Source organism: Fukomys damarensis, unplaced genomic scaffold (genome assembly GCF_012274545.1).
Source record: "Fukomys damarensis isolate Sample0158 unplaced genomic scaffold, DMR_v1.0_HiC HiC_scaffold_5, whole genome shotgun sequence".
NCBI lineage: Eukaryota > Metazoa > Chordata > Mammalia > Rodentia > Bathyergidae > Fukomys > Fukomys damarensis.
Window position 1 is genome coordinate 39,221,544 of NW_022900917.1, and position 25,944 is coordinate 39,247,487.

The 25,944-nt window shown below is 36.6% G+C and overlaps 1 protein-coding gene across 3 annotated transcripts in view; it reads left to right on the forward strand.

Moving 5' to 3' along the window:
* Positions 1 to 2,787: 2,787 nt before the first annotated feature.
* The window catches only part of Trpa1 (transient receptor potential cation channel subfamily A member 1), a 54,739-nt gene continuing 31,582 nt past the window's right edge, over positions 2,788 to 25,944 (forward strand). For 2 of the 3 annotated variants that reach the window (XM_033760565.1, XM_033760567.1), the window contains exons 1-8: positions 2,788 to 3,208; positions 9,782 to 9,941; positions 12,367 to 12,542; positions 15,645 to 15,752; positions 18,784 to 18,892; positions 19,072 to 19,217; positions 19,935 to 20,071; positions 22,412 to 22,460. In XM_033760565.1, coding sequence (XP_033616456.1) covers positions 3,104 to 3,208; positions 9,782 to 9,941; positions 12,367 to 12,542; positions 15,645 to 15,752; positions 18,784 to 18,892; positions 19,072 to 19,217; positions 19,935 to 20,071; positions 22,412 to 22,460 — 990 coding nt within the window. In that variant the 5' untranslated portion in view covers positions 2,788 to 3,103. Of the gene's footprint in view, positions 3,209 to 3,939; positions 4,134 to 9,781; positions 9,942 to 12,366; positions 12,543 to 15,644; positions 15,753 to 18,783; positions 18,893 to 19,071; positions 19,218 to 19,934; positions 20,072 to 22,411; positions 22,461 to 25,944 lie in introns of all 3 variants that reach the window. The other variant, XM_033760568.1, reaches the window with a different exon arrangement.

Here is a 25,944-nt window from a genome sequence, read left to right on the forward strand (position 1 = left end):
TTAAAAGGCTGAAGAAACTGAAACCTGATGTTCACAGTGATGGCAGTAGGAAAAGACACAGCCACTGAAGCAAATGGAGCTTTTCAAATGCAGGCCAATTTCTGGCTTCTTTTCATTCTATCTGGGCTGCAAGCCTATTGCACATTGCTACACACAATCAGGGCAGGTCTTCCCTCCTCCCTTGGTGGCTTCCATGCCAATCATCTCCAGAGGCACATCCAGAAGGGCTCTTCACTAATCTCCTCAGAGCATCTTAATCTAGCCAAGTTGACAATCACAAGTTAACCCTCACAAATATATTTAGCATCAAAATATAAGCATTAAAATTATAAATATAGCATTAAAATTATATTAAAATTATAATTCAAGTATAAATGTATCATTATTACTATGAACACACTTATATAAAATATAGGTTAGAAATACATAAATAGAAAACAGACGACCCACAGGATTAAACTGTCAAATCCAGAATTATAGTACTGGATTAATGGTTGACAAAAAGAAAATCTTTGTAAAAAGTTGGTACACTGAAACAATTTTCTTTTATTTTAAGGGACCAACTAAGAACAATTTTCAGGAAGTTAGTATTTTGATAAAAAATTATTGAACTGATGTATGTATTTATTTTCCCCTGAGCATTTAAATAAAATAACATTATTACTTTTCACATTCTTGCATGAGGTCCTGTATAATATCAAAACCTAAATTGATTAAAAAATTATCTTCTGGATATTTCTATAAAGGTTTATTTTCTCTAACAATTATTCTTATTGTGAAATTACAGATGATATAAAACATTGCATTTTATTACTATTCATCAATAATTAAAGTTCAAAGGTATTAAGATCCTATTTCTAAATAGCTAGATATCATGTTGTTCCTATCCACAGTATGCATTTTAAGTTCACTAATTTGCAGTAAGGAAGCCCTGCCTATGAAAGAAATGCTTTGGAGAAATAATTTAGCAATTAATAAGAAATGGTTATAAGAATTCCTAAGAGGTCTTGGGAAGACACTGCTGTAAAATCCCTAAACTGGAGAAGTCCAGCACACACACACACACACACAAAGTGAAATTAACTAGCATTTCAATCTTAAGCAGAAAAGAGAAAAAGAAATTCAGATCGAACACCAACCATCTATACCTTTCAGCATCAAAGAAAGAAATGACAAGTCAGAAAGATCCACGCTTTGGGATATGTTTGTTTATAATGTATGTATTTGGGATTTATATGGGGAAATGGGGTGCGCAGATGAGTATACCAACAGTACCACTCTGAGGAGATGCTGTGCTGGCAGCCAGCACCAAGGGATATCACAGAGGATGCTGACCCTTCTTCCAGCTCCTTCTCTACCACTGCAGATCCCTGGTCCCCACATCCTTCTTTCAGGACCAACACCATCCGATGCTTGCTCCCTTGATGTGTCCTCTGGCCCAGCTTCCAATATGACCCCTTAAGAAATTCTTCTTTATTCTCTTTTGGGTGTAGGCACCCTATTCAGCTATTTGTTTGGAGAAAAACAGTGACTCACAATAATTCACATTAACAAATAAAAGCTCTTACTATTCTTATGAGACATTTCTACTTTTAAACAAGTAGAGGTGATAGATATAAAATGCTAGACAGAGAATAAAGTTTTAATGAAAGTCATTCTCTTTACCCATCTCTAATCCTTTCCTTTATGAAGTTTTCCAGAAGTATTACTAAATCACGGCAAGGTGTGCACTGATCCCTGCTCTATATTCTCTTAACTTGGAGGCTGGTGGAAAAACTGTGCAGGTGGTTAGGTTGGACAGCCATGACTCTCACCAATCTTTTAGCAAGCCACACTTAATGATTGATGATTGGCAATAATTTCGCCATCATTTTTCCAATGAATCCTACTTCAAGGTGGAATTAATGGCAACCTGCCATATGAATTGAAAGACTCCTGGAGAACTTTCAAAGGTTTCTTAATGGCATCATGACGATTCTGCTACTCCTAAATTCAGCGCAACATAGTCCCTGTCTCAGGCAATCCACAAAGCTTTACTAAGTGCTGGCTCTATGCCAGCTCTTGGCTTCGTATAAGTTTTGAGTTAGTCACCAGAGATGTTCAGAGAGCAGAATTCGTCAAGGCAAGACTGTCAAAGCTGAGTTCTGTTTTGTGAAAAGTGCTACCAGTTTTGGACGGAAGTTTCCTTGCTTCCTATCCTTGCTACCTAACTGTAGCACAGCTATTTCAGAGGCGGCGTGGTCTGTATTCAGGGGCTGAATTAGCCTCGTAGTCGTCATGGGGGCATCTTCAACTGTGCACAAAGGACACCTGTGCTGTTGACTAATAAATGCAGCGCAGGCCCATGAAAATAAAAATAAGTGTTCTGAACAATGCTGAGGACAAACAAGCTTACAGTGGTCGATAGTGCCTTAGTTTAACTCATTTTTTAAATTATTCTTAAAACTCCAAAGCATGAGGGGGATGGATAGTTTTATCCACCAGAAATGGGACCTGAACTTCAAAGAGACATAATCCAGTCCCTCAAACCAGGGCTAGGATATAGACATTCTCCCAAGCGTCTAGAAGAAGTTTGGATTAAACAAATACCAAAACCCCTACTTTATTTCCAAATCCAAGAGATCCCAAAAGGAGCCCAACAAGGGCAAGACAAATCCAGGAAGGTTTTTTTGAGGGGTGCTGTTTTCCAAGTGCACTCAGCTGTATCCTCCCCTCCCCACCCCTCCTCAGCTCCTCCATCACCCCGTGCAGTTGTTGGACTCGCCCGAACTCCCACACAGTCACGTAGTCCTCCAAAGGGGCGCGTCCTGTGTGGACACCGTCTTCAGATCTGCGTCTCTGCCTCCTCCCTCCACCCCGCCTGCTCTCTGCGCTACAAGTAGCCCGGGGTCCCAGAACTTCCCCACGTTCCCCGCCGAACGCCGGGGAGAGTTTTCCGCTGCCAGATGCCCGCGGCCCAGATCTTGGCCCCGCAGGGAGCTCGGAATCCGAGCGGACAGGGCGCGCACCGATCCTGCCCACTGCTTCGCTGACCGCGCGCGCTCTCGCCGCAGGTGACTGCGGGTGGGGAGCTGCTGCACTAGGTGGCACCCACGTGGACCCAATGAAGCGCAGCCTGGGGAAGATGCTTCGCATTGGGGAGAAGGAGCCCCAGGGCGTGGTTTACCACGGTGTTGAGGACAGCATGCCTGACTCCAAGGACTTTAAGGTACCCTGGGCCGTCAGCACGGGCTCCAGAGTCTGGGCGGGGTGGGTTGGTGGTTACCAGGACTGGCAGCATGATGAGGCAGCAGGTACTTGCTTTGGGAGTGCGCGCCCTGTAAGTGCTCCTCACCTCTGCGGAGCCTGCGGGACAGAGCTGTAGCGCGCCTGCACAGAGATTGCCTTGTCCTGTTAGCCAGTTGCTTTTCACCTTGTTCTTGGTGAGTGGTGGACATCTGCAATTTCCGGAGATTTACCCAAAAATACCTACTTTGCATATTGAGGATATACTCTTAAGTGAAATAAATAAGTCAAACATGTATAAATACCGAATAGTTTCTCTGGTGTGAAAAGCTATAATTGTACATAAGATCCTACTGTTATAATTGACAATGTGAAATAGGAAGAAAGGGGCTAAAGGCATAGGGCAAGTGAGAAGGGTAAGGGGAAGGAAATAAGGGAAAATATGAGAAAATAAAAAAATGGAAATAAAGTATTTGTAAATAGGGAAGGGGGTTGAAGGGAGGGCAGAGCTGTGGGGAAAAAAATGAGAACCAAGACCTGTCATGTAAAGGTACAAGATCCCAATGATGAATGTAACTGTACTGTATACCTAAAATGTACCAATAAACTCAATGAGAAAAAAAAGTACCTCCTTTGGCATTTAGCAGAATAACACAACTGCCTAAAATGAGCACAATTATATAGTGTGTGCCATTTCCCTTGGATCTTTTGTAGGCTTTCATTTAAAATCAAACAGCTGACAAGCAGTATTCTGGCTGATGGCCCTACAAAGGTGCACCAGGGCTGAGGTGCATTATTGTCCAGCAGAGTGAAACAGAGACCAGCCCCTGAAGACTGTGCTTTCTGGAACGGAAGCAGGACTGGCAGTGGGGGCCTCAGAAAGATCAATAGATTAACTTTGAAAATGGGTAGGTGGCTGGGATGGGGGTTCTGTTCATCATCCAGTTCTCCAGATGTTTTGACCCAAGGTAGTACTAGCTATCACCTGATGTACCCCTCTGTTCTGTGGGGCACAGGCTGTTGACTGTGGATTTCATCAGTCTGAAAGCAGGAGGGATCTCAAAGAATCAAAATATCATTAAGACTGACTTTTCAAACTCCCAGCACTTTCTACAGTGGAACCATGCTAACAGCTCCTTCTGTATTTTCCAGGAAAAAAATAATGCTTATACAAATATACACATGTTCATATATCTTTTATTTATTTACAAAGGTATAAAGCTGTAGAGATGTGCACTTTGATTTGCTTATGAAATACACTTTAGAATACATTTCAAATCAGCACTTGGAGATTTGCCTCATTCATTTTTGGTAGCTTCATAATATTCATGTATGACTGTATCATGATTAGACACTAAGTCGCTTGGGGTGTGTTTGTGATCATAGATGTGGCTTCTTAGTCATAATATTTTGGTGTGAAAGTTCTAGAAGAATCAGGACAAATACAGTTTTAACTTTGTGACCATTGGCAAATTACCACTAAAGCAAATTGCACGAACTGATAAAATTGCCAATCATGTGAGTTGTGCAGTAAGTTACACAGACAAACAAACCACATCTCTAAATTAAAGTCTATATATATAGATTCAAAGCTGACTTTTTGTCCTCCTTTGTAGTAGCATACTAAGTAAGGTCTTTGGTTTACTTTGAAGAACTAATTCTGGCTGGGGATTTGGCTCAGTGGTTCCACAGCCTGACTTGCAAGTGCAAGGGCCCTGGCATCACAAAAACAAAACAAAACAAAAAGAACTAATTCATAAATAGATCTTATCCCTAGCATAACATCTTTGGAATTAAAATGGGACAGCAAGAAATTTTTAATTTTTGAAAATAATCATTTAATTTTGTTTTATTATCCGTAATTGCTAAAGGATTTGTACAGTCTAGTTTTCTTTTTCTTTTTTTCCTTTTTCATACTGGAGATTGAATCCAATGTCTTTGTCCTGAGCTAAATGTTTGGCCTTTTAAAATTTTTTATTTGGAGATACAATCTCCCTAATTTGCCTAAGCTAGGCTAGAATTGTGATCCTTGTGCCCGATTCCAAAATTGCTGGGATTATAGGTGTGTGCCACCACCCCAGGCTTCAATTTTTTTCTTTCAGGTTTTGTTTGTCTTTATTCAATCATATTAAGTAAATCAAGAAGAGACACTCATGTTATTTAAGGCTATATTAGGACTTACAAATTGAGGAATATAGATATTTCATTTTATTATCTGCAGTAGTTTCAGATCATTCCATAAACTCCCAGTGTTTGACCTCATTTCAAAGCAATATATATGTAACTAGGGAAAAATTTGAACTCAAGAAATTTCTTGATGGGATCCTGATATGAAAGATATGGTATCACACAAATACACACACACACACACACACACACACATGCACGCACTCACGCACACACACAATCTCACAAACGCTAATAAAAATCAAAGGGCCACAGAAAACTTACAAAATATGAAAAATGTGGAAAAAGAACTGCTAGATGTACTTTCCTTTTTAAAATAATTTTCTTTCAAGAATGTTAATACCTTAACATTTAACCTCTCAATTGCTACAGTCTGTCACTCTGGTTTTCTTCCTTTCTTTTTTTTTTGTGGGGGGTCCCTCTACTACTTATGTATATTTCATTAAAGCCAACTAAAATGGATATATTTTAAATCTCTGATTAGGAAAAGCTTAGAATTAGCTTCTCTGAAGGTAACGTAGACACTTTGTGATGTAGTGAACCCACAAATATTTCAGAGTCCAAAAGAGCTTGAAGAGACCATGAGACAATAGGAAGCTACAATGGTTTAATTGGTGTAAATGACATCCTAGACTTACCTTCAGAACTTACTTATTTATTTAGAACTTTATTTATTCAGAATCTTCAGAACTTTGTTTAAAGCTCAGTGGCATGTCTTTTCTCAGTTGAGACTGTCTAGCATATCTCATGTGCTCTTGCTAATTATTTAGGTACTGTTCGTCATTTTGAGTTAAACAGTGCCTGGGGAGCATGTGAACCTAGTGCTTCCTCTAAAGACTGTTGAGTTGTGTGTGTGTCACACCACACCAGCAACCACACCTGTAAACTGCTCTTTCAATCATGAGGGTGGGCAGTAGAGTACTTTTATTAGCATCCAAAGATCATAGCACATCCAAGAGCAAAAATTGAATTTGCACAAACATTTTCTTAAGAATGAGCCTATTTCTGCAAGATGCTCATTTAAAATGCATTATTGCATGTTGGTAAATTCAGAAATGGTTGGATGCTTATTGGCATATCCTGCAGTCACTAAAGCTATATATAGCTTATATGGAATTCAGTTTCTCAGTTTAAAAGTGATACAACTTTAAGGGTCTGCTGTATAGAAGAGTGATTTTTTCTTTCCTTTTCTCCTCAGATAAAAACACTTCTACACATAAAAGTATCAGGAAAAAGTAAGAGTATAAATGTGTAGTATACTGTTAGCATAGACAATGCATGAGTGATTAAGGAAGAGCTGGTGTTTCTCAAATTTTCTTGTTGTCTTCAGAACCCTTTTAAACATAACAATATGGGAAATCTTGAAGAAGACTTGTTTGTGAGTTATGGCTACTAATAGTTATCACATTAGAAATTAAACAGGAGAAAACTCTGAAAACCTGAAAAGATACAGCACACATCCTATGAAGTACTGAGTGACAGCTTGTGGCATCTGGAAGATACCCACCTGGACTCCAGAAAGAGTAAGAGGATAGATGGGGGAATGGGAAGCTAGCACTGTCAGGAAGGCCTCCCAGGAGATAGAATTAGTGAGGACTGCTGGAGGCCAGGTGGACCGAGAACAAGTTGAGGAAGAAGGTACTGCATGTTCAGGTAAATGGTCTTGCAGCACCCAAGCAGAGCATAGGCACAGAAGTACATCCTGTAGCTATAAATGCCAGCTTCCAGAGAAGGCCACTAATATGTAGTTCACGGCCCTGTTGACATTTGCCTTCAACCTCAGTCTGGGACCAAAACCTGCAATTCATCTACAGCCAAATATCAAAATACCTAATCCAATGGCATTTCCGGCATCTCTAATGTAGTACGTAATCAATGATACCATTGTATCTGAACAATGTAAAAATGTTGGCAATAGAATACACTATGGCTTTTATATTTATGGAAAATACTTTACTATTCACTTTCAAATATAGGCAAGAGTTCTGGAAGCAACTTTCATTAAAAATCTTATCAGTCACTTGAAGTATAATTAAATATTCTGTAATTAATGATGCTGAAAGTTTTTATTTTTGCATAAGACAGATAACTAAGAAGTTTCAAATAGTTGAATCAGGAAATAGTTTGTCAGTGAATATGGATGTTATGAGATGATTTATTAGTAAAGTTTAGGAAGAACACAATATACTTTTTCCCAATACATTTAGATTTAAATAAATGCAAGGCTAATGCAGACAGGTTAATAACATAAGATTTTGTAAAAAAAATCCTGCAATAGTAACATTAAAATGTTAAAATATTAAATAAAATGATCTTTAAAGTTTTTTTTATAGTTAGTAATTTAAATACTGGGGATTAAGCCCAGAGCCTTGCACATTCTAGGCAAACACTCTACCATTAATCTACATCTCAAGCACCTAAGTTTTAGTAATTTAATTCTCATGAGTTTAAAAGAAAATCCTATTAGGAATTTTTTTACATCTTATAAGAACATAAAGATTATCATCTCAAAATTTTACAAGGAGAAAACAGAATGTCATTCATGGTACATCACCTCCAGTTCTCACATGATGAAGAGCATAAAAAATGAGATGTTAGGAGAAACTGAGGTATTCGAAACAACTCTTACTCTTTGCGTCATGAGTAGAAGTAAGCATCTCTTAAGAATTGCACATTTCTAGGCCATGGACAGCAGTGGACAGGGCTAAAAACTTGTTAAGCCTTCCCTTTCATGCTTGTTCTTATGTTTTATGATATTTCATTCTTTCAAACTGTCCATTCTGTGTGGATTTTGACATCAATCTCAACTTCTACTGTATATTAATTTTTAGTATTCATCGTGCAGCCAAAATATATATTGCATGCCCTCTTATTCAAATACTGACTTGGCCCCTTACTGGTATGCCTTTGGGCAGTGAATCTAGTAACCCATCAGTGTCCTGATGTCAGGCCCAGGTAAGTATGTATCGTAAGGGAATGTTACTAGAACCTCTGCAGAAAGTCCTAGCTTCATATGAGCCATGACAGCATAAGTCAAATTAGTTTATTAGACAGAAAAGATAGAAAAAAATGAAACTTAGAGAAGGTGAGCTTTGGGCCTGATTAATGCTGCTCTGGGCAGCAAAGACAAAAGTGCCTGAGCTTGCTACATCTTTATTCACTACATCAGGAGAAAACAAATGTAACATGACTCAGGGCAAAGAGTTCAGTACATCAGCTTAGCAAATGTAAAAGGTCACTCGGAAGGAGCAGCAGAGGCAGCCGTGAAAATTTTAGAACAATGAGGAACTATGCAGATGCAAATTTTGTTCCTCACAGGATGCCTTCAGCTGGTATGATCTTGTCCTGGAGCATCACTGCATCACTGGACCATTGAGGTCTTAGCTGTGACCAGGGGCCAAAATGAAGTTATGTCTCAACATGCCATAGCTGGCCTGTAGGCAGGAGAGCTAGGGCTAATGGAATAATTTTCCCCCAAATTTATGTAGAATTGCTCCCAGACAGTGCATGAGTGTTAGCTTTTCCTGCCTGCAGAGAATAAGAGGAACTCAACCTGGCTCAGTTGCCACGAGGCAGATACCCAGTGTCCAGAAGAAGGAGAATACTCATTCCCAGGAAGTGGGCAGCCATCTTAGATTACTGACCAAAGTAATTTATATGACAAGATCAGATGATTCTAGCTCTGGTATATAGGGAAACATTGCCTGGAGATTGACTGTAGGTAGGGAAACTGAAGGGAGAACAGAAAATTTAGATTTCTGGACTTAATAATCCTTTCATTCCTAGAAACCCTTTTTCTAATCCCAATTTCTCATGCTGCAGTTTGAATTCATTTTCATCAAACAAAGTGAATTCTCCTATTTTTTTATATTTATTAGTTCTTAGAGCATATTCTTAGGTTCTTTAGGTTAGTTCCTTAAATTTACTTCAAAAGCCTTTATTCCTTCAGCATATACAGATCTATAGTCAGAAATGAGAATATTTATTTAATGTAATTATCAATACTTAAGCATTTGCTTTTACTTTATGTCGATAAACATTCTGTGTTCTTCAAGAAAAAAGGAAAAATTTGAAGCAAAGCTTTTGAAAATGGGGAAGGGAAGAAGAGTAGCTGGGAGAGGAGAGAAATGGGAAATAAAGAATTAAGATATATCATATACAGGTATAATAAATCTCCTATGATGGATGTGATCATTATGTATGGCAAATAGGTACTAATAAAAATTATAAAAATAATTAAAAATATTTACCTATATATAAACATAATAATTTGGGGTAATATTAAACTTTTAAAAATATAAAATGATTAACTTTATATGCTTTGCATATTCTTATTTAAGGTGACAGTTTTATATATATACATCTCTAGGTGGTTTTTGAAGGAAACGAATGTAGATTACAACACTTCATCAAGAACCGATGGAAATTAAGCAAATATGAAGAGGCAAATGTCTCTCCTTTGCATCATGCTGCAGCAGAAGGTGAACTAGAACTGATGAAGATGATTATCAGTGGTTCTTCTTGTGAAGGTAATGAAATGTTACAAGCATTCCATAAATCCATCATGTGTTAAAGTCACAGGGAAGAGTGGTATGGAATGATACTAAAAGGTAGATTAATTAGTACCAGATCTGAATATATATTCAGAGGATCTGAATATAATTGCCTGGAGTGTGAGTTGCCCTTCAGACCAATACTTTTTGAATGTTATAGCTGAAATACTATAAAAGAGAGTATAGAGATCTGGGAGACTCACAGCAAGCTGAGACTTTCTTTGCATTTCTGGACAGATAATAAAAATTCAGACACATTTTACATACCCTCTTTACTGTTTTAATGGATGTTATTCTACATTTCAATTATTTATCATTTCATAAAATTTACATCTCAAGAAGATGTAACATTTTCCCTCTCCCATCACTGGATACCCACCTTCTTTGAGAAATTGAATTGTAGATATTTAAGAAGGTGGAGGCACAGAGATTTCAACAGTGACATGGTATGAGGAGACCTTCGCTATATAATTCCAGAAATATTGTGGAAGGTAAAATAAAAGTAGAAGTCTAGGCAGAAAGTTATTTTAGCATAAAGAGAAGATGAGGGTCATCAAGGTTGTGATCTTTGAATAAAGAAAAAGAGAAAGTTCACGAGACTATTGGCAATTAGGTTCATCAGTACCTGACAGTGCATTGAACCTGGAGCATAACTAGCAGTGAGCTGGACTAGAGTTAGGCTGATTAGATAACCCTTCCCCAGGCAAAAAAGTAAAAGAAAAGAAATGTGTGAGGGTGTGAGGAGGTTGAGTCACCCTGAGTTTGAATGGGCCAGCGGGCAGAACCTTGGAAATCCAGTAGACAATCAGAAATGCAGAAGGAAAGGAGCTGTGCTTACAGGGCCATTACTGCATAGAAGTAGATGAGACTGTGGGAATGAATGAATATCTTTTAGAAGACCATAGATTCCTGACAGAGGCAGTTAAGAGTTGAGTACCAACAATAAAGATAGATAGCAGTAGAAAAACCAGAAAAAGTATAAACAGCGTAGTGAGTAAGAGATTGATGATACATAAACCAAGAGAGAAATTTTTGGGACAGACGAGTCACAAGGATCAATAGCTCTAAAGCAATCACATAGGAAGAAAAACACAAGAAAGCCCTTATATTAAGAGTCCCCAGTGACCTTTGTAAAAATGAGTTCTGAAAAATGGTGAACATAAAGGCCCAATTCAAATTATTTAGTTAGTAAATGAGTGTAAGCATCTATAACTGTTTAAACTTGGTACTGAATAGAGTGTTCCATCTTGCTCAGACAGAATGGCCAAGAAATGTATGTAAGGATGTGTCTAATTCTTGGGGTGTGTGTGTGTGTGTGTGTGTGTGTGTGTGTGTGTGAGTTTGTGTGTGTGTGTGTGTGTGTGTGTGTGTGTGGCTATTTTTGTTGTTGAGAATGAGGTGAATGAAAGGATTACAGAGGGAAACAGGAAACTTGGCATATCTTGGATCCAGGTATGGTAGATGATCCCCATTTCTGAGTGAATAGATTTTTTCCTCCCTAGACATAAAGATACACGGCCACTGACTGAAATGACTGATAAAGCAGGCAGCCTTTTCTGCTTTAGAGTAGATGTAGGGCACTTTAGGATGAAACAGCATAGAATTCTTGTGCTAAGCCCCCAGGGTAAATAATATCAGTTGTTGTATTGTAGAAATACATGGTAACTATGTACAGCATCGGGGCTCACTTTAAATTCAAGTCTTCTGGTTTATTAGTGGTATATATTTTTCTCATCAATATTTTTGGAACCTTTATTATAGGCCAGGTACTCTTCTAAGATCTTTAAAGATATGAATTAGCATTAATTTCCCCCAAAGCGTTATAAGGTATGTATGCGTGTGGTGTGTATATCTGTGCATGTGCATTATTTTGTACCATGTTTGACGACGAGAAAGCTGAGGTTCGAAGGGATTCTATAATTTACACAACTCCTTGTAAGTTTTATGATGTTGAACATTTTCAACCTCTGTAGGCTTCAGCACCTTCCTTCTGAAAATCGGCCATGAGAGCATCTTGCAGCCTAATGGAAGCTTGACTGAAACCAGGGTCATGTGAACCCTAGGAGATTGCCTGACATATAGTTCCTGCTATTATGCAGTTCCAGTATTTTCTCACAATCCCCCAATTTATATATAGGTAAAGATGTGTAACAGTAGGAAGACCTATTTCTTTCCAGTGCTATAGTGAGAAATTTAACTCAATTGACAAGATCAGTGTCATATTTTCATATTCTCAAAAGTGTCCCTTAGATGTTTCTTGGAAACTGAAGCTGTATTTTTATTTCTATAAAGAGGATGCAGCTGATTATACTAGCACTTGGTGCTGTGAATTGAAGTGGACAGGAAGTAGTGAAGACAGTCCAAACAAAATTTAATCCTATTTTGGATTTTTTTTTTCTAGTGCTGAATGTAATGGACAATTTTGGAAATACCCCTCTGCACTGGGCTGCAGAAAACAACCAGGTTGAAAGTGCTAAGTTTCTTCTCACTGAAGGAGCAAACCCCAACCTCCGAAACAGCAGCATGATGGCGCCCCTTCACTTAGCTGTGCAGGGGATGTACAATGAGATGACAAAGGTAAGGCTGCTGGCTGCGGGGTTGCTGGCAGCCCCACAGCTGGATCTCTGCCTGGTCCAGGGTGGCCAACCTGAGCTGTAAGGGCAAAGGCAATGTAAGGATTCTGCATTCACCTTACTTCTCACTGCTGGTGTTACTGATGATGGTGCTGATGGTATTATCTTTCATAAGTGGTTTTAATTTTAAGAGGTTTGTGTTTAGCTTATTAAATCCTCATTTTAAAAACAACTACAAATTGTTGGGCGTGGTGACGCACACCTATAATCCCAGCGCTCAGGAGGCTGAGGCAGGAGGATCACTGTGAGTTCAAAACAAGCCTGGACTACATTGTGAGTTCCAGGTCAGCCTCAACTAAATAGTGAGACCCTGTCTCAAAAAACAAAACAAAACAAAATAAAAAACCCTACAAATTAAGACTATTAGTATCTCCATTTTACAGCTAAGAAAGATAAAGCACAGAGAGAATTAAATAACTTGCCTAATGTCACATCCTTTAGGTCTGGCATGCAAGGAGTGAAGGGAACCTTGCTCATGCCTCCCTCCTGTGCCTGGTTTAGAGTTCTCCGGTGATTTTTAGCTCAAGAGATTGTCACTCACTGTTCATGTGCTTTTCTTCCATGCTGATTCCTTGAAGAAGGGATTGTGGCTTACTTATCTAAATGTTTCCAGTCCTTAGCCCCATGCTAGTGAATACAGGCTGTTGAATACATAAATGAGTGGATAAATGAATAAGTGAAGAAGAGAGCAGAGGTACTGGTATTTATAAAATGGGTCAGAAAAGCTCTCTAAGGGGGTTATTAGAAAAACCTCTGGTGATAGGCAATTTGTTTTCTTTTTAAAAAATTCTGCTGTATTTGAGAGCCAGGTGCTGCTTCCCCTCTCACGCAGGTTGGGTCATTAATGACTGCAGGGACATGTAGCCCAGAGATGTTATGTATCTCTTTATGGAACACTTGTGCTTTCTCAGTGGGCTCTTTTCAGAGACAAAAGCCCATTAACTTAACCTTGGCTCTTAAAAGTGTGATTTGGGGATTCAGTTGCAGGTAACAGTTGAAAAGCTATTGTTAATTAGAAAAAGAAATCCAGATCAACAAATATAGAAAGTTGAATATGGTATAGAAATAGAAAAGACAGTTTAGAAATAAGCCCATAACTGATTTATAAACTGGATGGTAGACACAAAAGAACTTCTCCTGGGTGACACCACCCCAAGAAGAAAATTAGTCATAAGAGAGTTGAAATTGTCTCTCTTTTACTTGGTCTTCCTAGGCATAACTACATCTAAAATATTCTCAAATCCCCCTGGCTCAGCAGATTATAGGAGAGAAGGGAGGAGCAGGAGGAGAAAGTTTTTCGGAGCGTCTCCCTGCGTGGCTGTCCCAGTTATGCCCATGGGCCTGAACCACCACCAGCCCTTGCTGGTTAGGAAGGCTCCTTCATTGTCCTCTCCACCAACCTCCCCCCACCTTCCACCATTTCCCGCGTGGTTGTAAAGTGAAAAATTGTCACCCATATATCACCTCAAGCTATAGTATTGTATGGAGCCCCCTGGCGGAGGGATTAGAAGTGCCATTATTTCTCAGAGACCTTATTCCTTAGGGCTTCCACTCAATTGAACCAGTTGTTTGACCCTCCCACAAAGCTCCCTGGCTTCTTATCAAAGAATAATCTAGAGAGCACACCAGCAAGCTTTTAGACTTGCCCGGTCATGACTGAATTATAAGTAGATGCGTAGTTTAGTTTTGCTTTCTGGGACCACAGCCACATATAAGTTACTACAGAAGACTGAAAAATTATGCTTATGACAGAAAAATAACAGCACCTTAATAAATGCTGCAGATCTATGATGCTAAAAGGAAAAAAAAAAGGAAAACATCTCTTTTCGTACACTTTGGTGGGTTCTTTCATACGTGAACGTAAAGGTTCTTAAGAATAGATGCAGGGCCTGAGACTCAGTGGCTCTGCACCCACATTGTAAGTACAACATCCTGAGTTTGATTCCTGGTACCAAAGCAAACAAACAAACAAACAACAATAGATGCAAAAGCTTCTGCTGTCTCTAAAGTGAAACTTTTGTTCTAATTTCTCCTCATCCTTTAATAGTTTCCATATATGTTCTTAAGTACTAAAATCTCAATGTAATTTCTCTTTTGAGCAGAGCTCATTAGTAAGACTAATTCATCTGCTGACACTAGTAGGAGGTTTGATTTAATTTTAAAAAGTCAAGATTTTTAAGAAACAGCTTTTTGAATAAACTTAAAACAATTTAATATAAGCTTCTTCTGTAGTCTTATCATAATGTTACTGCAAAAGGAAAGGTATCCGGTGTCTAGTAGGTCAAATCAAAGATTTTTGTCTTGAAAAGGGTACTTAGGTAATTTTTTGTTAGATTTAATGTGAAATAAAGATTGGTTAGAGAGGCATAGATTTGGCCAATAATCAACTGGCAGTTAGCAGGTGAGTGGGCAGCACGTCTTCAATTAAAATCCATCAGAAAAATTGCTTCAACATTTTAATCAGGATACTAATTTCTAGCATCATAAAAAAGTTTTCTTTTCAGATCAAGTGTGAATTAATTACATTATGCCAAACCAACACAGGGTGCTCTATTTGTTCTACTAAAGACAATGAAATTTTATTGACATTTCCTGGAATTCTTGAAAAAAAAAAGAATAATGACTAGAGGGGGAAGAAACTATTTCCCTTCATCCCTTCCTTTCTCCCTCTTTCCCCTCTCCTTCCTTTCCTTCCTTCTGTTCTATGTACACATTCCAGGTGGCTCCATACATTTTTGGTTGAAGACATTAACGTACCTCACTTAATACAAGTGTTAAGTATTGAGTGAAACTATGTGAAGTACTTATAATTGTTATTCTATTCCCAATTCCACAATTTAACATTTCCAAAATTATCGTTTTGTACATTGGATGAATTTAGCTGGTACCCACAATGAGCAAGCTTTTGTGCCAGATACTGTGGGAGAGGGATGCAAAAAGGCAAATGAATCATGGCCTTTAAGAGCTTATAGTCTGCTGAAAGACAAGTCCTTATTTGAAAATCTTCAATTTAGCATTTTGGCAATTGTTTTTACCTTCTGTGTAGGTCTTGATCGAGCACAGCAGTACTAATATTAATTTGGAAGGAGAAAATGGAAACACAGCTGTGATGATCACATGCTCCAAAGATAACAGTGAAGCACTGGAAATTTTGGTTTGTATATTAATCTTATTTTGCTGCTGTCTTTATCTTTTCCTAAACATAGTGTGAACTATTCTTATTTATATATTAGCTCTTCATTTTCTCTCTTTAGCAAAACATAAAATATAGAAAATGGGCTTGCCCCTAGTTTAATTCCCAGTACCAAAACAAACAAACAAACAACAACCAAAAAAAAAAAAAAAGAAAAAGAAAATAGGCTTGAAAAACTCAGTTCTATTTGTTTTTGTATAACTCTTCACTCCTTGGATCCTAAATGCACCCTGACATTGCTTACAAAAGACTAATAATACAGCATGAAAGGAAATGTGAGAAAAAAATGAAAGTGAAAAGAAAATATAGGCAAGAAAAATGAAGATGACACTGATGGTTAGGCTACAATGTAAAGTACAAAGTATAACAGGGTGTATATAAATAAAGATTAAATCATACGTTTAACTCTTTGCTTCTAAATGGTCAAAGGATACAGGAACCCAGCTGCTCCTCAGATAGAGGACTATTATCTAGAATATATAAAGAACTCAAAACAATCATCCTGCCAAATATAAAGACCTGATTCAAAAAATGGGCATCTGAAATAAACAGACATTTCTCAGACAAAGAAGTAAAAGCAGCAAGTAAATATATGAAAAATGTTCCACATCACAGGTCATTCGAGAGATGCAGATGAAAATAACACTGAGATTCCACCTCATCCCACAAAGAATGGCTGCTATCAGAAAATCCACTAATAACAAATGTTGCCGTGGTTGTGGGGAGAAAGGAACCCTTCTCCATTGTTGGTGGGAGTGCAGACTGGAAATCAATATGGAGATACCTCAAAGAGCTGGGATTTAGAGGTTCCATTTGACCCAGCCATCCCTCTGCTGGGTATCTTTCCAAAAGAATTAAAAGAATCATATCACAGTGATATATGCACACCTATGTTTATAGTGGCACAGTTTTTAATAGCTAAAACTTGGAAACAGTCCATTTGCCCATCAGTTGGAGACTGGATAAAGAAGATGCGGTTTTAATATAAAATGGAATACTACTCAGTCATAAAGAATGAGAAATTAGAGTCGTTTATAGGAAAATGGATACATGTTGAGGCTATACTCTTAAGTGAAATAAATAAATCACACATGTGTAAATACCGAATAGTTTCTCTGGTGTGAAAAACTATAATTATACATAAGATCCTAATGGTATAATTGACAATGCAAAATAGGAAGAAAAGCCCTAAAGGTGTAGGGGAAGTGGGAAGGATAGGGGAAAGGAAATAAGGGAGAAGAAAAAGATATGGGAAAATGAAAAAATGGAAATAAAGTATTTGTAAATAGGGAAGGGAGGAGGGGGTGAAGAGAGGGCAGGGATGTGGGGAAAAAATGAGAACCAAGACCTGTCGTGTAAAGGTACAAGATCCCAGTGATGAATGTAACTGTACTGTATACCTAAAATGTACCAATAAACTCAATGAGGAAAAAAGAAAGATGAATATATATACAAGGCATGAACAGAACATATAGTGAATATTTATGTTTACAAAGTATTGCAGAAAAATACACATTGCTCTAATCCCCTTCAAATTACTTCCCTTTACTTTCACACTTATGGCATCGTTCTTGTCACTTTCTGAGGCGTTTCTGGAAGTCCTCTTTCGTGAGTGTCATAGTTGTTTGGTGCAGCTGCTTCAGAGTCCTGAACAGATTCAAAATGTTTACCATTGATGGTCATTTTGATTTTGTGAAAGAGCTAGAAGTGCCATGAAGCCAGCCTGGTAAATAAGGTAGATAAGGACGCACTGTAATGTTTGTACGAGACTGTCTTTCTGTTGGACAGCACTAAAAAGTAGCATTTGGTATATTTTTTTATTATTCCTCCTGAATACACTCATAAAAGAGGATTTCCAGAACTGCTTTAGAAGGTGGTGAGAATGATGGAATGAATAAGTGCATTCAAAACAATGGGAGAATTATGAGGGAGATTAATAGCAATATATTTTTTACTGTAATATATTTTTTAAAATTTACACATTCACCATAGTTTTGATCAGCTCTTGCAGTCAACTGCAGACTCACTTGACCCATATGATAAAAGCCAAAATAGGGGCTGGGGATTTAGCTCAGTGGCTCCACCGCCTGCCTTGCAAGCACCAGAACCCAAGTTCGATCCCTAGCACCAAAAAAAAACAAAACAAAAAAAAAACCAAAGCAAAAAGAATTGGTTTGCTTTTGCCAGGGATTTAGTTCAGTGGTTCCAGTGCCTGCCTCGCAAGCACAAGGACCTGAGAATTCAATCCCTGGTACCAAAAAAAAAAAAATAATAATACCAAAAGAAAGACAGTCGATCCCACTCCCAAGCCTATAAGAAATACTTGCCATGGGTTTTGAAAGGGGAAATCCTTTTATGAAAAAGATTTAGCCATAGCCCTAAGCAAAAGGCCAGTTTTGATTTCCGGGAAGGTTTTGGAGTGGCTGAAGACTCCTGTCTTACTGATGTCCTTCTCTTCCTCCTACCAGTGCTCCTCCTTATTATACTACTAGAATTTCAGGATAGTTTTCTCTCAAGTCTTCCATAATTATTTGCATGCTATCTAGGCCAGGTTCCGTATTTGTATCACTTGATTTTGCCTCTTCATCATCACAGAGAGTAGGAAAATGAAATTTTAAATTACTTAAATGTTTTCTTGGTATTTAAATATACAGTTACATAGTAACATATTTACTAGCTATATTTAGAGATAAACACATAGATTACATACTGATACAACTGACCCAAAAGAGAATAAATAATGAGAAAAAAAAAGAATTAGCACTGAAATCAAGAATTTAGAAAAATAGCTTTGCATAAACCAAAACAAATTGTAATAAAGAATAAAGTTAAAAGTATTTTAGAAAATACTGTACATCATATTTCTTTGCAAATGTAATTTTTATGTGTTTATTTTGTGATTGCTTTATTCAAAAAGACTTGTAATAAATAATGTATTCTTTAACAATATGATTTTAGGAAGTGCATATTCCATTTTTCTTCTTTTTTCCAGTTAAAAAAAGGAGCTAAGTTGTGTAAATCAAATAAATGGGGAGATTTCCCTGTTCACCAAGCTGCATTTTCAGGTGCCAAAAAATGCATGGAATTAATATTACAGTTTGGTGAGTGAAGGATTTCTTATAACCTTTCTGATAACAAATCTTTTTCTTATAGGTGCTATTAATTTGAAAAGTATTTAATAGAACTTATACATAGGTGTTTGTGTAAATCTATAGGTCCTTTCTTTTGAAAATTTACTAGTTCATGTAAATATTCCCCCAATTGGTATTTTCTTCCAAAGGTGAAGAAGATGGGTACAGCAGACAGTCTCTTATTAACTTTTTGAATAATAAGCAAGCCAGTCCACTCCACCTGGCAGTTCAAAGTGGCAACCTGGAAATGATTAAAATGTGTCTTGACAATGGTGCTCACATAGAGCAGATAGAGGTAATTATTCATATTCTACGTGGCACTTTTATTTTAGAACTGTAACAAATTCTTTTTTAAAATGCTTTTCTAAAATTGCTCCTTTATAGTCAATTTAGATATAAAATGCATATTGCAGAAAATAAATGTTGTTTCCTTTTGTTCGTGCAGACCAGAAGATCCTAAATTTTATATTATCAAATTTCAGCACACCAGTAACAACTGGGAATACAGATACTGTAAAGACTATATTCAATTTAATTGCCCTACCCTCAAAATAAGTTAATGCCTGCCTTCAAAATAGCATATTAATCTTGTCTGTGAGGAACATTGAAGTTCGATCATGAATATCTCTAATTTCAGTTATATTCTAAAGAGCTGTATCTTTTAACTAATTTTTAAGATTATATATGTGAAAGTCCTTAAGATTAACCTAATGCCAAGCATATCTAAATAAAAGTATAGACTTTGTGCCCTTTTCCCATTGGTATCTTGGTCCTCATAATCTGGGGGGGAAATTATGGAATCCAGATATGAAAACAAGACCTGTCAGATTACAAGAAAGCACAATTGCTAATCATGAATTTTATACTGATGCCTTTTTCAATAGATGAAACAGCACTATTCATGTTAAATCTGACATTTCTTGATTCTGGGAAAAAGAAACTCATAGCTAAATGTAAGTTATGTCCTTAAATTAAATTTAAACTCTGATTCTGGAATCAAAATTCTTTATAGAATGGGAAGTGCATGGCTCTGCATTTTGCTGCAACCCAGGGAGCCACTGAAATTGTTAAACTGATGATATCATCCTATTCTGGAAGCAGCGATATTGTTAATGCAGTCGATGGAAATCATGAGACCCTGCTTCACAGGCAAGTTTCCTACCATATCCTTCAGTATACAAATTTTAGTTTACCCATGTTAAATCATGAGTTGCAAAAAATCAGTGAGTATACTAGCAAAGATTCTGTAGTTGGAAAGAACAGAACAGACAATAATGATCCATGGTTCAACTGAAATTTTATGCTGCTCAGGAATCTGAGTAGTCTGTTACATAGATCTTCACAGAAAAATCTCTACTGCCTTATTCTGGATCAGTTCTTCATCCACTCAAATTTGGCTTCTTACACCATGTGGAAGTCAACACTCAAGGCTTTCCATGCCATTTCTAATCTGTTCTAATTCTTCATGTGTATCTCAGTCCCATGTTTACTGAGGATAATGCAGCAGATACCTATGGATGTTCCTTTGTTTCCCTTCTAATCTCTTCTACCTATCCCCCAAATTATAGGTAAATATGTTCAAAACATACAACTTTAGGAAATCATAAGCGATTCTCTAAAAAAGATAACTTTATATGTGGGGTTTAGCCTAAACATGTACTGGGAAAGTGTTTGAAATTTTAGGCTTACTAGATCTGGGACTGACCGTGTAGTACATTCCGAGTTAAAATTCTTGGGAAGAGAAGGACCATATGAATGAAAGAGGTTGGCTGAGATGAATTGTTTCCCTCCCTCCCTCTCTCTCTCTCTCTCTCTCACACACACACACACACACACACACACACACACACACACACACACACTTGTAATTAGGTTGAAGGCCTGGAAAGGTAGAAAATGTCTGAGCTATTTCAGTTGATTACTAGGCAGGAAGGGCTGGGGATTTAGCTTAGTGGTTCCACCACTTGCCTCACGAGAGCAAAAGTTCGATCCCTGGTACAAAAAAAAAAAAAAAAAAAATTACTGGACAGGAAATCTATAATATCTTTCAGGGAAAAAAAAGATACTCTCTCTACTAAGATAAGTTTTTAAACTGAGGTGGCGATAGATATACATGTTAGTAAAACCACCAGCCACAATGAGAATAGAAAGGAACTCCCACTTATGATGAATTCGCAAACTAAAACATCATACCATAAAGGGAAAAGAATTAAAACAACAAAGTCAACAAAAGACCTATATACTGAGTTCCAAGGAGTTGGAAAGAATAGAGTGATCTGAAAGGGACTTTGAAATAAAGATATTTAAAACTTCCAAAAATTTAAAGCAAAGGATAATGTTATGTAAAAAAATTGTTAATATATTGTGATAATAAAAGATTATAAACAATTGTGACCAATAAATTCAAAGGTTGTGATATAGAAAGATGTAGTTAGAAACCCTTTAAAAAGTCATTAAAATAAAACAAAATTTTAATATATACTAGTCTTTAATACTAGACTCTAAAACTATTGCATATTACAATCATGCATGGAACTTACAAAGTCTCAATGCCAGTTAATACCCAAGATTCTCTTAGAATCTTTGATAGGTGTCTCAAGATTTCTTTAAAGAACTTTTTGGTTCTATTATTTGCTCAGTTTGGAAAGATGCTGACTTAAGTATAATTAAAATGCACCCTTAGAACACAATCTGAATATGGAAATATGCCTAAGAAGGAATTATTTTAAGAAATTAAGATTTAAATTTAGATTTAATTTTCTAAAATTACTAAATGTGATTAATATATTGTAAATATAATGCAAACTCTTTTGAGTTTTTAGTGAAAATCAGCAAGCTGATTCCAAAATTTGTACAAAAGGCTAAGTATAGCTGAAATCTTGAATAGGAACATAGAATTGAAACTTGCAATAGGAAAAAAATTTAAATCACTAGTATTAATGTCTGTCATGGTGATACTTTAATGTAGGATAAACACATTTGCTTTTTGATTAACATGATTCTTATGGCTAGCCATGAGAATATACCAAAACAACTTTGATTCTCTCCATAATTAATTTTGGCTCTATAAAAACTAAGGCTTCCTTGCTAAGTCTTCCTTGTTAGCTTTTCCCAAAGAAGACCACTGTGCACCTTGTGCGTAAGTTTAGGCACACTTTACAAGTACCTGCCTTCAGTCCCCGTGATCAGAGTGAGGCCAGTTAGATCTTTTGTCTTTTATATCTCAGGGCATTGCATACTTACTTCAGAACATCTTACAAACAAAATAAGTACATTAAAAGATGTAAAGAAAAATTTGTGATATATTTGATTTTTTCCTTACTAATATTACTTTGAAAATATGCTATCAGAATCAATTATACATTTCTAAGATGATCAATCTTTAGCATTACATTATGCAATTCAATGTCTGATTTAATTAACTGTGTAAATATAATACCTATATTTTATATATTTATACCAATATTACCTTAATTCTGTTTTTTGCAGAGCCTCCCTATTTGATCACCATGAACTAGCAGACTACTTAATTTCAGTGGTAACTATTTAACTGACAGGTTTATTTCATTAAACTACTACTTACAGTAGAAAAAGCAGATAATTACACAGTATGGGATTTCAAAGGTAAACATTTTTATTTCTTGCTTAGCTGCAAAGAAAAGTTTTCAGGAGGATGGCTGACATTTGACACGTTTGCAGTCGAGAGTATTTGTTTGTGAATACACATTGGCCACACTTAATCACCATGAAGTTCACAGTATAAAAGTGTACTTTTCTATGCCTGTGTCAACTTTCCTAGTGCAAGGAGTTTGTGGATTCTTTTCAAAGAAAGCTTTCTGGATGGCCTGTGAACCAGTTCTCTGGGGAGTCGAAGGCTTATGCAGCTCTGGTGGCTCATCTTTAGGACTCGGTGGGTTAAGCTGGTCATGTGGGACAGGCTGCCTAAATCACCTTCACCTGCATTGCAAGCTTCTACCCCACTGCTCCAGCACCAACTTTCAAACCAAGAGAAATGAAGGAATTGAAGAATATTGTTGAAGATTTATTGCAAATAGTGTGATATCTTTCTCATTCTAAGAACTGAAATCAGTTACCTTTTGAGTTAAATTTTCATAGGCCCTATATATGGATGAACTTATAATGTTATTATTTAAGCCCAGTGTATCAGCAATGAATGTAATTCCACTTGTATAAAAAAAAAAAAAAAAAAAAAAAAAGATTACTGGACAGGAAATCTATAATATCTTTCAGGGAAAAAAAAGATACTCTCTCTACTAAGATAAGTTTTTAAACTGAGGTGGCGATAGATATACATGTTAGTAAAACCACCAGCCACAATGAGAATAGAAAGGAACTCCCACTTATGATGAATTCGCAAACTAAAACATCATACCATAAAGGGAAAAGAATTAAAACAACAAAGTCAACAAAAGACCTATATACTGAGTTCCAAGGAGTTGGAAAGAATAGAGTGATCTGAAAGGGACTTTGAAATAAAGATATTTAAAACTTCCAAAAATTTAAAGCAAAGGATAATGTTATGTAAAAAAATTGTTAATATATTGTGATAATAAAAGATTATAAACAATTGTGACCAATAAATTCAAAGGTTGTGATATAGAAAGATGTAGTTAGAAACCCTTTAAAAAGTCATTAAAATAAAACAAAATTTTAATATATACTAGTCTTTAATACTAGACTCTAAAACTATTGCATATTACAATCATGCATGGAACTTACAAAGTCTCAATGCCAGTTAATACCCAAGATTCTCTTAGAATCTTTGATAGGTGTCTCAAGATTTCTTTAAAGAACTTTTTGGTTCTATTATTTGCTCAGTTTGGAAAGATGCTGACTTAAGTATAATTAAAATGCACCCTTAGAACACAATCTGAATATGGAAATATGCCTAAGAAGGAATTATTTTAAGAAATTAAGATTTAAATTTAGATTTAATTTTCTAAAATTACTAAATGTGATTAATATATTGTAAATATAATGCAAACTCTTTTGAGTTTTTAGTGAAAATCAGCAAGCTGATTCCAAAATTTGTACAAAAGGCTAAGTATAGCTGAAATCTTGAATAGGAACATAGAATTGAAACTTGCAATAGGAAAAAAATTTAAATCACTAGTATTAATGTCTGTCATGGTGATACTTTAATGTAGGATAAACACATTTGCTTTTTGATTAACATGATTCTTATGGCTAGCCATGAGAATATACCAAAACAACTTTGATTCTCTCCATAATTAATTTTGGCTCTATAAAAACTAAGGCTTCCTTGCTAAGTCTTCCTTGTTAGCTTTTCCCAAAGAAGACCACTGTGCACCTTGTGCGTAAGTTTAGGCACACTTTACAAGTACCTGCCTTCAGTCCCCGTGATCAGAGTGAGGCCAGTTAGATCTTTTGTCTTTTATATCTCAGGGCATTGCATACTTACTTCAGAACATCTTACAAACAAAATAAGTACATTAAAAGATGTAAAGAAAAATTTGTGATATATTTGATTTTTTCCTTACTAATATTACTTTGAAAATATGCTATCAGAATCAATTATACATTTCTAAGATGATCAATCTTTAGCATTACATTATGCAATTCAATGTCTGATTTAATTAACTGTGTAAATATAATACCTATATTTTATATATTTATACCAATATTACCTTAATTCTGTTTTTTGCAGAGCCTCCCTATTTGATCACCATGAACTAGCAGACTACTTAATTTCAGTGGTAACTATTTAACTGACAGGTTTATTTCATTAAACTACTACTTACAGTAGAAAAAGCAGATAATTACACAGTATGGGATTTCAAAGGTAAACATTTTTATTTCTTGCTTAGCTGCAAAGAAAAGTTTTCAGGAGGATGGCTGACATTTGACACGTTTGCAGTCGAGAGTATTTGTTTGTGAATACACATTGGCCACACTTAATCACCATGAAGTTCACAGTATAAAAGTGTACTTTTCTATGCCTGTGTCAACTTTCCTAGTGCAAGGAGTTTGTGGATTCTTTTCAAAGAAAGCTTTCTGGATGGCCTGTGAACCAGTTCTCTGGGGAGTCGAAGGCTTATGCAGCTCTGGTGGCTCATCTTTAGGACTCGGTGGGTTAAGCTGGTCATGTGGGACAGGCTGCCTAAATCACCTTCACCTGCATTGCAAGCTTCTACCCCACTGCTCCAGCACCAACTTTCAAACCAAGAGAAATGAAGGAATTGAAGAATATTGTTGAAGATTTATTGCAAATAGTGTGATATCTTTCTCATTCTAAGAACTGAAATCAGTTACCTTTTGAGTTAAATTTTCATAGGCCCTATATATGGATGAACTTATAATGTTATTATTTAAGCCCAGTGTATCAGCAATGAATGTAATTCCACTTGTAGTATTTAACCTGTGCATTTTGTCAGTAGCAACAATTGAAATTATCATATTTAATAGAAACTTGGAAAGCCTCACTAGATACCATGGCTTCATGCCATGCTTGGCTGCCAAGGCAGCCGCCCCTTCACCTGGCGGGAGAACTAAGGCACCATTACCCACTACCACAAGGGTTCCAAGGGGCTGGTGCAGGCATCATCATCTGCACTCAGTGGACCCTGAAAGAACAGGGATGTTGCCACAATCCAAGGTCAAGCTGTTTCTATTAACATGTCCAAACTATAGAATTCTCTCCCTGAAATTTTCGAAGGCCTTTTACTTCTTATCATATCAGATATTATAACCACAACAAATAAAAATCACATGGCAGACTTTTAAGTGTAAATTTTCTCAAATATTTGCCCCAAATCTTACCTAAGTAAATTCACTTATTTTAGTTTATCTTTTTCAAATGAAGCAGGTTTTTTTAAAAATAAAGTTTGTTATGAATTTTTAAAATCATGTATGCAATAAATTTGGAAGATTTTTAAAATTATAGACATTTAGAAAAGATTTACTATGGGAGCTGGGGATTTAGGTCAGTGGTGCCACTGCCTGCCTTGGACGCACAAAGGCCCAAGTTCAATCCCCCATAA